This window comes from Lissotriton helveticus, chromosome 9 (assembly GCF_964261635.1).
Source record: "Lissotriton helveticus chromosome 9, aLisHel1.1, whole genome shotgun sequence".
NCBI lineage: Eukaryota > Metazoa > Chordata > Amphibia > Caudata > Salamandridae > Lissotriton > Lissotriton helveticus.
In genome coordinates, this window is record NC_136070.1 from 600053855 (window position 1) to 600071775 (window position 17921).

Here is a 17921-nt window from a genome sequence, read left to right on the forward strand (position 1 = left end):
CAGCATGAATGTGGGACACTATTCAGGTTCCATTGAGTCTATCTAATTCAGACTGTTGGTATCTTCCGTGTTTTCAATTGTCTAGCCGGGGGACAAGGTACCATTTGGTCTATAAAAACACTTTCCCTCTGGACCCTCCACCACTTTTTTGTTTCTTTGTTTGTAATAACAATCCACCCTTACAGGCCTATTGGGTCTAGTATATGATTTCCTCAATAAATCAACCCTGCTGGGTTTGTTTTCATTTTAAAATACATTAAAAAGAATAAATGTACTGCCTTTGTCATAACTTTTCATAATAAACTGAACAGGCCTATAGTCTTCTTCACTGCATTTCCACCACGACCTACCCCGTCATGCTGTATTGAGCATAAGGTTTTCTACAGGACAGAAAGTGCAATACAAGTACTCTTTTTTAGTGGAACCACACAACTTCTGCCCAATCAAAATCTGTGCTCAAGGGTATCAACATTTATATGCAGTCAAAGCCCCTTTCTGCTTCTTAAAGCTCTTTTCCTTTTTATTTTTTTATTTTATCACAAATTAAAGGCACATTTATAAAGTAGCATAATTGGATAACTTTACAATCAGTTGGTTGGTCATATCGTTAGGTGATGATTTCTTACATAACATCACATTGTTGCTCATGCATTACAGCAATGCAGATGTATCACATTACAACGTAATTAACACACACTTTAAAGAAGTTCTTGGTCTTGAAGTATTGTTGGTAAGGTACATATCCCTCCTCTATAGGTGTTCCACCCCTCCCAAAGTCATATACATTTTTTCGGGCACCCCCAACGTACATACACAGTTCTTTCTGCCACCATAGCCATGTCCATATCTTTGCACCACTCCGTTTCTGTGGGGGCGGCGGAAGCTCCCCAATTTTTAGCGATGTTTCTTTTAGCTAACATGATTCCCAGGGTTGCCCATGTTTGCATTGTGGAGTTAAGGTCTGTTGCCTCCCATATGTTTAATAAACAGCGTTTGGGTTCTGGCGGGACAGGGCTCCCGCTCATTCTCGTGATAGAGTCCATTACGGATGTTCAGTATTCAGTTATTTCAGGGCAGTCCCAAATAGTGTGAAAGGAGGTACCAGTCGCCCCACACCCCCTCAGACAAAGCTGGTTGTCAGACTTTCCTATTTTGTAAAGAGTTGGTATTGTATAGTAAATTCTATGCAGTATATTGAGCTGTATCAGGTGGAGTCTGGATGGGATCGCCACTTCTCTAGATTATGCCAGTGCGTCCTGCCGGGAAACAAACTTTACAACGCAACTTTTACAACGCACTACCATTACAACGAAACTTTTACAACGCAACATCCATTACATCGCATGCCATTACAACGCATGACACTACAACGCATACCATTACAACGCATGTCATTACAACGCATACCATTACACGCATAACATTACAATGCATAGTACCTTTACACTATCCAACACTTAACCTACTGTTGCACCCCCTGGAGTTAGAATAGTAATTTTTACCCCTACACTATCCAACACTTACCCTACTGTTGCACCCCCCTGGAGTTAGAATAGTAAATTTTACCCCTACACTATCCAACACTTACCCTACTGTTGCACCCCCCTGGAGTTAGAATAGTAATTTTTACCCCCACACTATCCAATACTTACCATACATGCAATGTAATGTTATGCGTTGTAATGGTATGCGTTGTAAAGGTAGTATGCGTTGTAATGAAATGCGTTGTAAAGGTAGTTTTTAAAAATTAGTTGTAATGGCATGCGTTGTAATGGAATGCGTTGTAATGGATGTTGCGTTGTAAAAAATGCATTGTAAAGGTATGCGTTGTAAATGTATGTGTTGTAACGTCATACATCCATCCTGCCAGTCAGTGTCGTCTAACTCTCCCAATTCCCCGCTCCATTTGTCGCAGAGTTTTTGCATAGGGTCAGGCATGTTATTATTAATTTTCCGATACGTCATAGAGATTGCTTTCTAGTCCATATGTTCCGTGAGTAATCTGTCTTCTAATGGCGAGGCCTCAGGTAGGTTAGTGCCGGGGGGATTGCTGTCTCTAGCCATGGTTTATTTGGTGGTGTCAAAATTGTTCTGTCGGTGCCATCTCATATTGCATTTGGAGTTGCACAAACGTAAGCACCTTCCCCTGCACCCAGAGATCCCCAACTTTGGATATTCCTATAGCGTCCCAACGCTGAAAGCCCTTACTTTTGCCCAATCAGCCCAACTTATCTGTGACCTAGAGTGGCATTGCCTGTGTGATTGTGTTGTGCCACCCCAATTTTCTACAAGCTGTACACCATAACTGGAGTTGTGATTTGTTGGGCCCCGTGGTTTGTTGTATAGTGCACTGTACGGGCCCCTATCTCCCAGTTCCACCCTGTCCAGAGCGTAGGCTGGGTCTGTGTGAGGGACGTGCAGCCAGTGATTAAGTACAGTCAATTGTGACGCCCAGTAGTACGTCTGGACATGTGAGAGAGCTATTCCACCATCATACCATGTTCGAAACAATTTTGGCTTTGCTATACGGGCTGGTTTGCCATTCCAGAAGAGCTTGGTGACCTAATAGTACTGGGGGACTGGAAGTGCGTATTTTGATGGGCGTAAAGGAATCGTGGTAGCGCCATAATTTTGAAGATCGCCGCTCTTCCCAGGAGCATCATTGGAAGTTATTGCCAGTGTATGGTATCTCTTTGAAGCCGTTGTAGGGGGGCTTGAAGATTTAGGGTCCTAACGACCTCTGGATCTTGCTTGATGTGGATTCCTAAGTATTTAAAATGATCCTCGACTTTCGTCACATTGCACCCAGCAGGCAATAGTGGCGGAGGTCCCTGAAGGACATAACATAACATGTGTATTTGTAAAGCGCACATATCACCCAAGGGTCTCAAGGCGCTGAATAACAGATGTATGTTGTTACCCAACTCAATGGTACTCATTTTATCGACCTCAGATGGATGAAAGGCTGAGTGGACCCACTGGGATTAGAACCTGTGACCATGAGGTCGAACACAGGCCCCTATAGTGGATGCATTCGTCCACTGCACCACCAGACCCGGCATACAGCACAGCACAGATTTTGTCCAATTTATTGTGTACCCTGAGTATCTCCCATAGGACCCACAGATGTCCAAGAGACAAGACAGAGATCGTCTAGGAGAGACCAGGTACAGGAGGATATCGTCTGCATACAGAGATATACACTCCTCACAATCGGCAGTCCAGCGGAGCCTGCGAATGACTGGGTCATGTTGCACCCAGGCTGCCAGGAGCTCTAATATCAGGGCAAAGAGCAGTGGCGATAATGGGCAGCCTTGTCGCGTGCCCCGATGCAGCAGAAATTCCCTGGAGATGTGCCCATTTGCCACTACATGCGCCAGGTGGTTAGTATAGAGTAATCTTATCCAAAATGTTGTCCCAAAGCCAAGCTTCCTGAGAACAGCAAAAAAGAAGGGCCATTCGACCGTATCGAAGGCCATTCTCGCGTCTAAGAAGAGCAAGATGGCGTCCTCTTGTATAGTGTGTTTGCGCCCTAGGACATTATGGAGGCGTCGCAGATTTAGGGTCGCATTTCTCCACGGCATGAATCCTGATTGGTCTGGGTGTATTCATTTGGCTAGCTATGGTGTAAGTCTATTGGCCAGAGTATTGGCCAGTATCTTGGCTTCAGTGTTTATCAGGTTTATCAGGTGTGTGAATGGCCACTATGGTTGCTGTTCTTTGGTCCCGCAGTTGCTCTCCCACCATTAGGCTGGCTTCAAACATTGCTACCAGATAGGGCGCGAGTGTTGTCGCATTACGTTTAAACCATTCAATGGGGATCCAGTTAGGGCGAGAGCTTTTCCTGACTGAAGTTTTATGATCGCCACCGCTAGCTCCTCCGTCGAGAGTTCCACCTCTAGAAGCCGGGATTCAGTCTCTGTGAGTTTAGGGAGTCAGATATCGCAGAGGAAATCCTCCGTCTCATCCTGCGTCTTCGTGTGTATGGAGGTGTAAACTTGTTTGTAGTGGTGCACTAAGAGGTCCACTATGTCTTGTGGTGCCCCCCGTGGGGAGTCGAAGTTCTGCAACCCATCTATCTGCTTTTTCCCGTGTATCAAGCCAGGCCAAAAGCTTGCCCGCCTTGTCACCTACTTCATATATTGTGTGTTGCGTTACAGAGAGCCGTGTCTTAGCTTCCTCCCAGAGGTGATCTTTGTATTCCTGTTTTTTGAGGAACAGTAGATGTGTGGTGGAGTCAGAGGGGTCCCGTCCCTGGTTTTTTTCTAGGTCATCCACCTCCTGTTCAAGTGTTTCCACTATCCTGACGTTTTCCCTTTTGTGATTTGTTTTCAGGAAAATTGCCTGCCTACGAAATACTGTTTTATATGCTTCCCATAAAGTGAGTGGGGAGGAGACCGAAGGTGCATTTTCTCTGAAGTAGTGTGTGGTGGTGTCTGATAAACCCTTCCATATCCCTGGATTCTTCAAGTGTTCAGGGTAGATAGGGTACATTCTGCGTCATGTTGTGGTCTGACATGTATACAAGGCACTGATAGGAGAATGATCTGAGATGCCGCTTGGTAAGTGTGCAATTTCTAAGAAATTACCTATTTCGCCTGCGGTGCCAGTATGTGGTCTAATCTGGAGAAGCTGTTGTGTGTGCCCGAGTGGTATGTGTATTGTTGCGTCTGTGGGAAGAGGAGCCTCCAAATATCTATTAGGCCCATTGTGTCTAATAAGTCTCTGAGGGCTGAGTGTGTCCAGTGCTGTAGTTTAGTTTAGTTTATTAGTCAATTAAAACCATAAACAAAATCAAATGGTTAAAAAGTACATAACGAATAAAAAGTAAAATGGATGTAAAACAGGTATGTCATACAGCTAGTACAACCTCAACTCTTCACGCTACATACCATTTGCTTTCTTCAACATTCCATCCTAGAAATTTAAGTCAGGATACCACACTAATCTATGTTAGATAAAAAGTGACTAAACAGGAATCGTTTGTTACCCTAATGTATAAAAAGCAAGCTTTTTGCACAGATAACTAAAATGTCTCTTAAGTACAATAATATATATAATTAAAATGCCTATAAGCGGTACTAAGAAAGGTATGAATACGGTGCCAGATGGACTGTGAAACCCACTATTAAAAACAATTATACAAATATTCACATCATTAAAAATACAGAAATAGATCAAGTAGTTATCTGAGTCTAATGGGATGGGGAACCACTAGTTTCAGTCCCTAGCAGCCCGTCCTTCACAGTTACTGTGCGTGCTCGGTTAACATTAAGGGTTTCCGAGTTATCACAATTTAGGATTACATTCAGGGACCACCTCCAGATTACACATCACATATCCTGTTAGCTGATCATTTTCTTGTCTGGTGCTGTAGTCTTGGGGGTGTCCGGTCCAGGGTATCGTCCAATGTGGCATATAGGTCACCGCCTATGATTAAGTTGCCCTGTGGGAGATGTAGCAGAAACACACCAAGCGCTGGGTATGTCAGTGAGTGAAGCACCAGGGAGAGATAGACAGAAACGATATTGACCATCCAGCCCTCCCACTGACACGTCAGTGCAGCTAATCGGCCTTGGTCATCTGTAAATGTCTTTTTAACAACTATTGGATACTGTTTTTTAATAAGGATCCCCACCCCGCGGGAGCTGGTCGTAAATTCCAAATGGCCCCCTGATTTGTAGCCCCATCTATCGAGTGCTTTACAAGTCGTACCTGTCAAGTGGGTCTCCTCCAGCATTGTTATTATGGGCGCATTGCACTTCAGATATTGTAGGACTAACCCGCGTTTGAGCTTATCCCGGAGACCATTTACGTTCCAGGAAATCACAGGTAGTGTTTGTGTACGCGTCGTGCCCGAGTGGGCAGTGTCAGGAGCCATGGTCATGATCTGCGGTGGAGAAGTACGCTGCGCGGTCTGGGTAGTTGTGTAGCCCTATATTGGTTGCATGAGTGAGTCTATATGTGCCTTATAACATGAAGAGACAAATAAACAAATTAAACCAAAACTTTCCCAATTCACCCTGGGTCCCTCCCCCCTCCCTGCTTCACTGCAAGACGGTTTAAGAACTTCCTGCCACCCCAACTTTGCAGAGGGCCTAATTCCCATTACCGGGTACCTTTGTAGGGGGAGAGAATAGCTCTCATGGTGCCCCTTTTTGGCCGCTTCATGGAGATAATGTCCCTCTCAACATCTTATAGCAAGCTTATATTAAGGTGTCCAATGTCCCCAGCTCACCAATAGCTATACATAGAGGCTCAACAGTGGGCAATCCCAAATGTCTTTTTTGCTCTGATGCGGTGTCACGGAAGTGTGGAGCCCCTTTTTGCACTCGTCCAGGTTGTCGGTGTCTGAGTCCCTCCTCCGAGTCGTAGCCCGGCTGAAACGTTGATTGTACAGCAGACACTCCCCACAAGGAAGGTCGTGATCTCGAGGTTGGTTCAGTTCTCTATGGTTTGGCCACCTGTCTCCGTCGTCCCTCCTGCTCGTTGTTGGGGTTGAGTTCCTGTCGCTGTTCGGTTGTTATTGCGTCTGGATCCATTACGGTAGGGGACCTGTCGTCATCCCTCGAGCCACTCCTGTGGTTCTTCCTGTGCGTTGAAAAAACAGGTTTTTCCGTCTGCCTCTACTCTTAATTTTGCAGGAAATATATTTGAGTTCTCAGCATCTAAGCTCTTGCTTTATGGCAACGAAGTTTCGGCGTTGTTTGGCCACAGCCGCTGTGTATTCCGGAAAGAAGGAGATCGTGCTTTTCTAGTATCGTAGCGGGGGCACCCTCGCCGTCTGAAGGATGAGGTCCCAGTCACGAAAGTTGAATATACGTGCGAGTATGAGCCGATAGGGGGCACCTGGCCGAGGTCTGCCCCCCAGACCTCGGTGGGCCCGTTCACAGAGAAATAGTTAGAAAGTCTTTTAGGTTGTAGGTTGTTCTTGATCAGGTCCTCCGCAAGTAGGTCCATAGCGGCGCCCCCTGTTCTTTCCGGTACTCCTATTATTCGGACGTTGTTGCGGTGAGTGCGGCCTTCATAGGCGTCCAGTTTTGCCACCATTTGCTTGTTGTCCGATTCTAGTCGTTTCATGTGATTCTTAAGTGCGATCGTGTCTGCGCTCATCTCGGTTGTTGTCTTTTCTATCTCTGCCACTCGAGAGCTAAGGTTCCTAATGTCCGCACGTATTAGGGAGAGTTCCGTGGTAACTGTGTCGATACGGGACTCCAGCAATGTGTGGACCTTATTGAGTGTAGCCATTATGTCTTGCAATGTCATTTCTTTGGCTTGTGTTGGTCCCTTGGTTGTCGTATCCTCAGCGCCAGCGCATTCTGGATTATTGGGGTCAGGCTTGGAGTATGCATATTTCTCCAGTCTATTCTGCTGGATCCCTCTTTGGCGTGGCCCCCCCATGGCGTCCGGAACAGTCACAGCGGTCACCAATCGCCGATCGTCAGCCAGTGGTACTCACCACCGCCTGCCTGTGCTTCTCCGAGATGCACGTGGCCTGTCGGATTTCCCACCAACTGGGTGGTGCTGCGGCGTTTCCGCCCAGGAGGCACAATAATATGCTGCGTGCTGGCTTTGTTGGCTGTACCCTTCCGGGCGTCTCAGAACACTGGCCACTCAGGCCCTTGCAGCAACTCGGGACCCGGGGACCCGGTGGGCCGACAACATCCCCAGCAGGGGGCTCAGGTAGGATGCCTGAAGAGCTCCCCTAATGGGTCAAGGACAGTCATTGCTCAGCCGCAGGCTCTGCCGGTCAGAACTGCATTTCACCGCTTCTAGCGAGCTTATGGGTTGTGAGGAACAGGAGCTAGCCTGTTTTGTGCACTGTGGGCCCCACGGTAGGCCACGAGCCCTCCCCGCTTTGCCTTCACCACTGCTTAAGGGTCCCGCAGGCAGGATCCGGTGTCGGATGGGCCCCTGTACCTCGGCCCTGTATGCGCATTCATTCCAGCGCGAGCGTCTATTAGGCCGCCGTCCCGACCTCGATTAGTTCAAGCGGCGAACTTGCCTTAATCGGCTGCACACGTTTTAGTGCAGCCAAGCTGCCTCCTGTCAGCATTCACCACAGAGCCCCATGGGGGGAGATCTCAGGGTCAGGAGGGAGAGGCAGATGCACAGCGCGCCTCACCGCCTATCGCCGTTGTTCTGCAGCTGCCGGGTGTGCCTGCCGGGCAAGCGCGCACCCGAGGCCCCGGTCTGTCGTCTGGTTGAAGGCCCCACTTCTTTCTTATGGCGGAAACATCACGGGTCAGCGACTTTTGGCTTCGCAGTTCAATCATCAGGAGTCGCTGGGGTTACGAAGTCTCTGCCAGTGCTGTCCACTGAGTTGCGGGCACAGATTAATGCTTGGATGATGAATGCGGCCTCCGGGGGTCCGGAGCTCACATAACCTGTGGTCATCTTCGTTGGCTGCTAGCCATGCCCCAGCTCTTTTCCTTTTGATCACATAGAATCTAGCGACAGCTGTGTTGTCAAGCCAGAACCAATAAGGGGAATTTTCAACAGCAGCCTGGGTCTGCAAATGACTTTATTCATGACGCTAATGCCTCGCTCACCTCTATAGATTGATGGCACCATTTTGGAAAATGGTTTAATTTGAGGTGGAGGAGACTCAAGCTGTTTACTTGAAAATATTCTTAACCATCAATGTCAACTTGCCCGAGTTAGGTAGGTAGTCACCTATATCTGGCAAATTTCTCTCTTCCTCACCCACTAAAAATCATGAGCACCCCTCCAGCCCTTCTCTTACAAGAGGCCCATGACCAATCCTCAGTGTCCATTGCGCCTTACCATGCCCTGTGATTGATTCCACACTCTTGCGTAACACAATGTCTATTGGTAGTGGGTTCATTGCTGCCGGTGTTAAATTATTTTTCAAGATTTCTTTTTTATGTATTAATAATGATGATTAAAATGTCTTTCTAACCTTGAGGTTACATATATACACTGAACTGACATAATTGCAATTGAAACAAGCTACATATGATGTGTAGAAATGCGTTTATTATTGTGTTTTAGTTATGCCATTTTTTCCATGAAAAATGCAATTTTAGACAAGATGGATGCTGTCTTCGTCACTCACTCCTGCTTCCCTCTGCACACATACTCTCCCCTACAGGATCCGTAGAGCACACAAGCTGAGAACTTCATGGTTAATGACTTTTATTTTGCGTGTGTTCTGATTTGCTAAAGAGGTGATACTTTTGCTGACACCACAGTGATTTTCCAGTGTTTACTAGTTTGTTATGCGAGAATTGTGTATAAGAACCCTTTGATTTTGTGGATGAAGAAGAGATTTTGGAAGATTTCCCTGAGCTAGTAGAAATGCTGTCCAATTTATTTCTAATTACGCTGCTTATTTGGGACTAAAAATAATTTTCAGCTTTTGCCTTCTCTGTATAATTTTGCATCTGAGAGCCTTCATGGTATGGATTCTGTACCTCTTATTTTTAAATGTTGTAATAAAACCCTTTAACCTTTCATTGATCTAGAACTCAATTATTGAGAGGGCCCCATTACTTATTGAACTGGTTTACTTTGCTAATTGATGTTTGGGAGGTGACTTGACACACAATTCGATTTGTGGGATAAATGTATAAGTTAAAATAAAGGAAAATGGGATGCATTTAAAAAACAAAATTGAAAAGTGTTCTTTTCATTTTTAAGAGTAGGCAGTGGTCCATGGGTCCACTGCCTGCTCCTAAAGCATGTTTGCGCCTACATTCGCGAAGGGGAAGGGGTTCCTCTGGGACCCCTCTTTCCATTTGCGAATGGGTTACTGCAAACTAGAAGTTGGTGGTAAACTACAAATGTTTTGCAGTCGCATTCCGGTTGCATAACATTCATACGTCCCCCTGCCACTCGCTATTATAGAGGGATGCCCTTAGCAAGCCCCTTCCTAATACCAACTTACAACCCCTATCTTGCGATTCAGTAATGAGTTACTGATTAGCAAAATAGGGTTAGTACATGTTAAAAGGCTATTTAGTAGTCACAAACTGCTCAATTATCTGTTTCTGACCACTAAAAACTTTTGTTTGTGTGGCCCATAGTGTTTACTACCAATTTCCCACAAGTGTGATAATCAGGAAAAAGGATAAAGCTATTGTTTTAACCCTGGCACAGCACAGCTGTTTGTGAACTTCCCATGTTCTTTGCTGATCAGAGCTGTACCAATCTTCCTGTATATTGAATGGTAGGGGACTTTTAGCACGACCACAGTCATGACCAATTGCGTCACACTTGCCTGGCATCTCCTATGTGTATGTGCCATATCCTTCGCTCCTTTTCGCTTCAAGTACATGCATAGGTAAAACAACAACAGCATAACTCTGTGCCACACACATGCAGAGACGTTTTAAGGCATGGGAAAAGTGGGCTCTAGGCCAGGGCCCCAGTCTTTCAGGAGGCCCCAGATAGATCCAACACTATTCTGGAGAGAGTTTTGTCCTGATGACCTTAAATAATTGATAAAGACATTATTTTAAATACAGTTTTATTTTTATTTATTTTAATCTGGGTGAGTCTATTGCAGACATTTTGCAGAGAAATGTTGTGTTTATGTTTCATGCAATACCCATAAAAAAAAGTTTATTTTAGATCCAAACCAGGATCTCACAAATGGGAAATGGGAGGGTGTAACAGAATATTTGCAGCAATATTAGTGAACTGCTGCTGTGTTACAACATTGAAAGCAGCCGTCAACATCCCTAAATATTATATGTAAACACATTTAGAATTTGGACGAGTGTGCCTGTGCACTGTCAGTGACCTGGCCAAAAAGGCCATGAAAGAGCTGAAGTTGGATCATAAATTCAAAACTGTTCCAAACAGGGGCCCCAAAATACGTTTGGCCCAGGGCCCCCAAAATCCTTAAGTTGTCCCTGCATACATGACAATAAAAGCACTTAGATAGGCCATAAGATAGGCACTTTCTTCCATCATGGAAATGACTATCAGTTCAAATATAGTGAAAGCCCAAGGTGACATTTTGATCAATGACGTGGCTCTCGCCAAGATAGTCAACCGCACTGTAAGATGTTTCACACTCAACGAGGCACAGCTGTCTCTGGAAATACTTTAGGGATTTTGTCCCCCTCGGAACACTAAGTATGACGTGTATTTTATTTTCAGCAAATCACTCCCATGTGGACAGGAACCTTTTAAACCGCCTGCATTTGACACGTGTGTTTCCTTGACGGAAATCTGGCTTGCATTTTGCAATGTCACACGTAGACGATCTTAGCGTCGACAATTCTTCCATTTTATTGTTGTGATCATGTGCAAATGTTCCTCTTTGTTTGAGGTTTAAAGAAAGAACGAAGGCTGATTATGTCATTGTTTCTTAAGTGACGCAAACATTCTTATTAACTTGAAACAAGAATAGATATATCTGTATGTCAATTCGAAATTCAGTAGAAATGCAAAACAATACGTGAGCAAGGGATACTGCAAAGTTATTGCAGTAGTTATACATAAACAACAGAGAGGCGTGGCGTACACCCACAACAGAGAGAGAGGGAGAGAGAGAGAGAGGGAGAGAGAGAGAGAGAGAGAGAGAGAGAGAGAGAGAGAGAGAGATGAAAACAGCAAGTGAAAACCTGGACTGTACTGCTTGATTGCTTGTAGTCCGCAATACAAAGAAAAGAAAATATTGTATATTAGTTAGATGGTGGAGCTTTATAGAAGATGGCTGCCTCAGTAGCACATCTGCCTGCAGAAATGATGTGTCTGTCAGCTATTTTATGCATTGTTCAGTTTTCAATGGGCCCTATTCAGAAGATTCAGATTTTGTTTGTTGTTCATGGAGCGAACGGGAACTAAACAAACAGCAATGATGCATGTTTTGATGCCCTCCTGTTTTTGGATTGAATGGTCATGCTTAGAGACTAATTAAAACAAAGGAACATATTACTAAGATGTGAAATATGTATGTGTGTGATCAAAACATTGGCAGACACAAATGTTTTTACAGCCATCTCTTCTAGAATAAACGTTACAAGTAATGCTTAAAAATAAACATTATTTCCTATATATTTCTAAGTGTGACTGAATTCTGTGTTTGGTACACTATTAAAACAAACTAGCTTTTTTATCTACACTTATGCTGATGCACGTTTGCCCTCAATGTAACATTGCTGAACAATATTTGGGTCAACTCCAGTTAATATTCACATATGCATTTACGCAGAGTGAAGGTGGCATATGGAAACACACAGAACACGGTGTTTTTAATTACCTTTACTTTATGTTTACATCTACTCTAATTTCCCCGTGGAAGTCTTAATGGCATGGCATAGGTTAAGTGCACGGGGAGACCCCAAAATGCAGGTCATCTGACAGTGAGAGTTTGAGAAGTTCAGGCCAACCTGACTGTGTTACATAATTCTTGGAGGTGCGTTATTTCCTCACGGGTGGGTGGTGATGAAAAAAAGGAAGATGTTTCCAGCTACGGGCTCAATACATTTACACAGCTCCGGAATCTGTCTCAATATAGCGGAAAGGAGGGGTTTTGGGGAGACACCAGCAGAGATGGAAGCCCTTGCACCAATGAGAACAGAGAATGCCAGCGAACTTTTTGGGACGAAGACGCAAAAGCCGCAGTTTTTATCTCATTTTAGTTGCACTGTTTGCTTGCATTATAAAATACAGGTGCATTGTGGCTCTTTGCACAGTTCCTTTTAAAATGGCACTGTAAAGAAGCTGCACACTACACAGAATATGTCCGAAGACGTAGATCCCATTTAAAAACAACCATGCTGACACGCACAGTGCGTTGGCACCCGCTGTGCTATATTTGTGCACAGGTATCAATTACATAACGAGAACGGCTTTCTAATAACGGGAAGCAGCGCGCGCTCTGTCCGGGTACCTGTGGATGCAGTCTCCATGGTGACTGCGGGCGGGCGCCGCTCCTGGTCCCAATTCCCTGGGTACCTCTGCCCCTCCTCGTCCTTCCCCGGATGCAGTGGCGGCGGCTGGTCCCAGATCCCCGGGCTACGGTGGCTACCAGCACCGGTCGCCGCCTGTTCGCTGCTCCCAGTCAGTCCCGCTAGTGCGGCTCGAGCCTCCTCCTCTCCTGCGGAGTACCACCGCGCCCCTGAGCCGAGCGGCTCCTCTCCGGACATGATGGGAGTGGGCTGGAGGTCGGCAGGCACCCGAATCCTGGGGGGAGCGTCGCTTCCAGCCTCTCACACCCGCAGCTGGCTGCGCACCCTCCAGTAGAGCGTTACGCAGGTGAAAATGGCCTGTTTGGTTTCAGTATCTCCGTCCTGACGTCAGCCCCTGGCTGGCTTATCATAGAAACCGACTGGGGATGGATCCCCTGCTGGTTAACTCTTAGGAAACGGCGCTTGGCAGACATGTGACCGCGTCCCTGAAAGTTTAACGTATAACACAATCTTGTTTGGCATAATACGAGCTTAAAATAGCACAGAATTGACAATAGAATGAAAAGTTGGTGCAAACAAGGGTACCAAAATATGGCTTGCCCCAGGGATTCATACATCTCTACAATAGCCAGTGTAATGCAGACCCCTGCCTGACCCATGCAGCGCAGGGAGTGGGCCCCCCAATTCTGTCAGGTGGCCAGTGTCGTGTTAAGGATTTTGGGGGCCCGGGCAAGAAAGATTTGGGGGGGCCCTGCTTGCAACAACTTCAAATTTTATGACCAATATTCCACTAATTTAATCCCTGTGATCCCAAACAATATTGGATTATATGTTAAAGGTTGAAACAGCGAAATAGAATAGGAGAGAGAAAAAGTTCACTTTCCAAGGGCCCTCTGGAAGGTGGAGGCCCTAGGCAATTGTCCACTTTGCCCATGCCTTAAAAAATCTCTTCAGGAGCCCCCATTTAGTCCAAGTCCAATGAAAATCTGTTATGTTGTGTTATGTTAAAATTCATTTCTAGAGCGCACTTTCACCAAACGGTTTCTTGGCGCTATGGGCAGAACGGTGGCAATACCAGACAGTAAATGGGTGTCAATTGTAAGCGTGGGAGAAGAGCCAAGTTTTGAGTGATTTCCTAAATTAAGTGTAGGAGTCCGCCATGCGCAAATAGAGAGGGAGGGAGTTCCAAAATTGGGGGACCAGGGACGTCTATCTAAGGCCACCATGTTTCTTCTGTAGTGTAGTTCCTATATTCCCAATAGGTTCTGTACATTGGAATAATATATCCTGTAGTTTAGACGTAGGACTGAGGTCGACTAGGTCTCTACCGAATATATTAAACTTAATTGTGAGTGCCAGCTAGCTCAGAGGTCACTAGAAACTTTCTCGAATTCACAAGAAGGGATTAGTTTCTGACAACCGCATAAACATGACAACTTTGTTTCCCAAGAATAAGAAATCAATCTCCAGAGTCGCGGAAACAATAGATAGCTATTTTACTCAGTCAATCGTGCATGCTTCGTTTCACCAGAGGTGCTGAGAAATAGAGAGACAGGCGTTTTCAATAAAAAGTATTTATTGAACAGTCTTCTTTCTCAAGCATAAGAAATGTACTGCTACAATCGTATTACTGGTTATAAAGTACAAGGCATATAATATGAAAAGTATTATAAAGTAGTACTGTAAACGCATGGTATGGTTTTTAAGCCATATAAAATAACATGTAATACATACAATACATTTAGTGATAAATAATGACAAAGTACTCAACTGGTGCTTCTAAAATACGCCTACCCCGATATACCTAACCTAGGTCTAGTACGAGGGAAGAAGTAAGTGAGGTGTAGCTTAAGTTTTAGTATTCTTTGCCAAGAATCTATTCCAAGAATTCTCTAAAGGTCTAATCAGCTCCGTACCTTGGTTTTAGAATGAAGGAGGTCTTGTATCTCTCTCAGGACTCGATTTCCCAGCAACCCGCAAGGGTAGGCTGGAAACACTGGAGCTGGATTTCTCGGCAAGAGAAAAGACAGCGTCTCTCAGTGCGTCAGCTGGAGGGTCGGCTTCCTTCGGGCACTTGCTGCTGCAGGGCACGTCGGTCAAGTAGATAGTCGAACTGCTCCAAACCACCGTGTGTTTGTCTGGGCAAATGTAGGCATATTTATACCTTGGAGGTACCGAGTTTGATGTATGATTGGACATAATAACGTCATCAAAGACTCAGTTCTTTGAAAACTCCATGATTTCCTAGATAAATTAGTATTCAGGCAAGGGGAAGTCCCTAGCTGCTGAAGGCTGGTTTTTCTAAGAAATCGTTGTTGATTCTCGGAACTTAGTGGAAGTAGCCATGCCATATTTGGGCTGCATAGGCTCAGTCTAAATATGGGAATGATTTCTATGCCTATATAAGGATCGGGTAATTTATACCTATATATGGGCATGAATCGGGAAAATTACACTAGGGTCCTAGATTCCTACACAACACTTCCGTTTAGAAGAATGGGAGACCAGGGGTCAAGTTCTTATTAGAGGAGCGTAGATCGCGAGAGGGGAGATACCGCTGAATGTTTAGAGCAATAAAGGCAGGACCAAGTCCTGACAGGGCTTTGTGGATGGTAAAGCCCAGCTTAAACAGACACCGTTGGGGTATGGGAAGCCAATGAAGGCTTTTCAATAGTGGTTTCACGTGGGAGTGCCTTGGCTCTCCAAGAATGAGTCTGGCTGCCTGGTTCTGGACCTGTTGCAGGCGATGTACTTGGTACGCAGGTATACCAACGTACAGGGAATTGGCATAATCAATACACGAGATAATCAGGGCGAGAACCACTTGGGTCAGGGCTTCGGGGGAGAGGAATCTGCTGATTTTTTGGATTCTGCAAAGATGGAAAAAGCACACTGAGACCAATGAGCTGACCTGGGCCTTCATGGTAAGATTATTGCTGATCATAATTCCCAGCCTTTTTACTAACGTGACCGGGGCTGGGGGGCTCCCTAGAGATAGGGGCCAAAAGCTGGAATTCCATGGGTTAACCAAGCCACCAGTGAGAATCAAATCTGTTTTATCTGGGTTTAGTTTAAGTTGGTTAGTAGTCATCCAATCACTGATGAAGTTCATTATGGATTGAAAGTTTGTGATAAATGAAGCTGACGGATCGATGTTAAAGATCAGCTGGAGGTCGTCGGCATAGTTGTACACAACAACCTTTCTCTTCCGCAAGGCTAAAATCAGGGGAAGAATATACAGGTTAAAGAGTAGAGGTGAGAGGGAGGAGCCCTGTGGAACCCCGCAGGTCAGTTTCATTTGATCTGCCCTGAAGCCAGCAAGGCGAACAGATTGGGAGTGATTACTCAGAAAGGAGGCGATCCATTTCAGTGGCAGACCCTGGAGACCAGCGCTGCCAGCACGGTCGACCAAAAGCTGATGGTCGACCATGTCAAAAGCAGCTGACAAGTCAAGGAGCACCAGGGCCTGAGTGGAGCCCTAGTCCGCCTCCTTTCTTAACTCGTCCAGGACTGCCAGGGAACGGTTTTGGTGGAGTGTTCAGGTCGAAACCCTGCTTGGTGAGGGTCCAGATAGTGGGTCTGTTCTACAAAGGAGTCGAGGCTATTGGCAACATGGGCTTCCGTGACCTTGCTCAGGTAAGGTAGCAAAGAGATGGGGTGGTAGTTGCCAGGTACCTGCTGATCTAAGCTAGGTTTTCTGATTATAGGAACAACTTCAGCCATCTTAAATAGATCTGGGACAGTCCCTTGGGCAAGGAAGTAGTTAATGAGCGACAAAGGAGGATCTGGACAACGTAGAAAAACTTCCTGGAGAATATGAGGGGGACAGCTGTCCAGAGGGGAACCATAACTGACTTTCTTGAGTAGGCCGAAGAAAGCTTCTTTAGTAATAAGGGGAAAGTGATCCAAAGAAGCAGTGTTTGTGTCGCAACATAAGTAAGGCAGAGGGTCAATACGTTTAGGGATACTTGCTTTAATAGTAACAATTATCTCAATAAAAAAGTGATTGAGTGAGTCGCATAGAGATTGAGAAGGAGTAGGTTTTGCAATCACTCGGTCTAATTTAGAAAGTTCGTCCACTATCGAAAAGATTTCCTTGGCTTTATTAGCTGAGCTTAGTATTTTGGACGAAAAGTGCTCAGCCTTGGTCTGAAGAATCGATGTTTTATAATCTTTAAAAAGAGACATAAAAATGACTTAAAGAATAGGGCAGTAATTGCGTCGCCACTTGCGTTCCGCTTGCCTCAAGGTTAGTTTCTTTGCCTTTAGCTCTGATGAGAACCAGCGTTGTACATCATGGGGCCTCTTAATTTTGACTTTCTTCAAAGGGGCTATGCTATCTCTGGTCCCGTCCAACCAGGTGTTGATATTTGCCGCTTGAAAATGATGGTGCTCCTCCAAAGCAGAAGGGGCCGAGGCAATTAACAAGGAACAAAAGTCTTCCATATCCACTCTGCTCCAGTTTCTGGCTAAAAAATTGCCTAAAGGAGGGGTGGTGGCAGGACGGACATAGGGGATGAAAAAGGTGACCAGATGGTGGTCTGACCATGTACACGGGGCCACTTGTAGGTGGAAAATATCCAAATTGGGAGTCCAGACCTGGTCTAAAGTATGCCCTTTAACATGAGTGGCGACCTTTATATGTTGAATACAATTCATTCCCATTAAACGTTCTGTGAATTAGAGAGAGCAGGGGCTTTCATGTGCATCATTGAGCCAATAGTTGATATCCCCACGATTAAAACTCGAGAGTTATTGACCACTAATTCGGCTATCCTGTCAGCCACCAACTGGGGGAATGTGGGCGTATGAGATGGGGGGCTGTAAAGTAAGACACAGATGAATGAGAAGTTATGAGACTCACGTTTTAATGAGAGGCTATCGACTAGAGGGATGTCTAAAGAGGCCATGGAGGTGAATTTGTGTTTCTGGTTAATTATGGCTGCCACCCCTCTTCCAGCCTTCCTTGCAGGTCGATCTGCCTGAAGAATGTGGTAGTTATCGGGGAGTGCCGCACGAATGTCAGGGCCCGAT

At 45.4% G+C, this 17921-nt stretch overlaps 1 protein-coding gene across 1 annotated transcript in view; it reads right to left on the reverse strand.

Moving 5' to 3' along the window:
• Positions 1-13273, reverse strand: part of RTN1 (reticulon 1) — a 566864-nt gene extending 553591 nt beyond the window's left edge. The window contains exon 1 of the mRNA XM_078660618.1: positions 12869-13273. Within this exon, the coding sequence (XP_078516744.1) occupies positions 12869-13124 (256 nt within the window). The 5' untranslated portion in view covers positions 13125-13273. The remainder of the gene's footprint in view (positions 1-12868) is intronic.
• Between the last annotated feature and the right edge of the window lie 4648 nt (positions 13274-17921).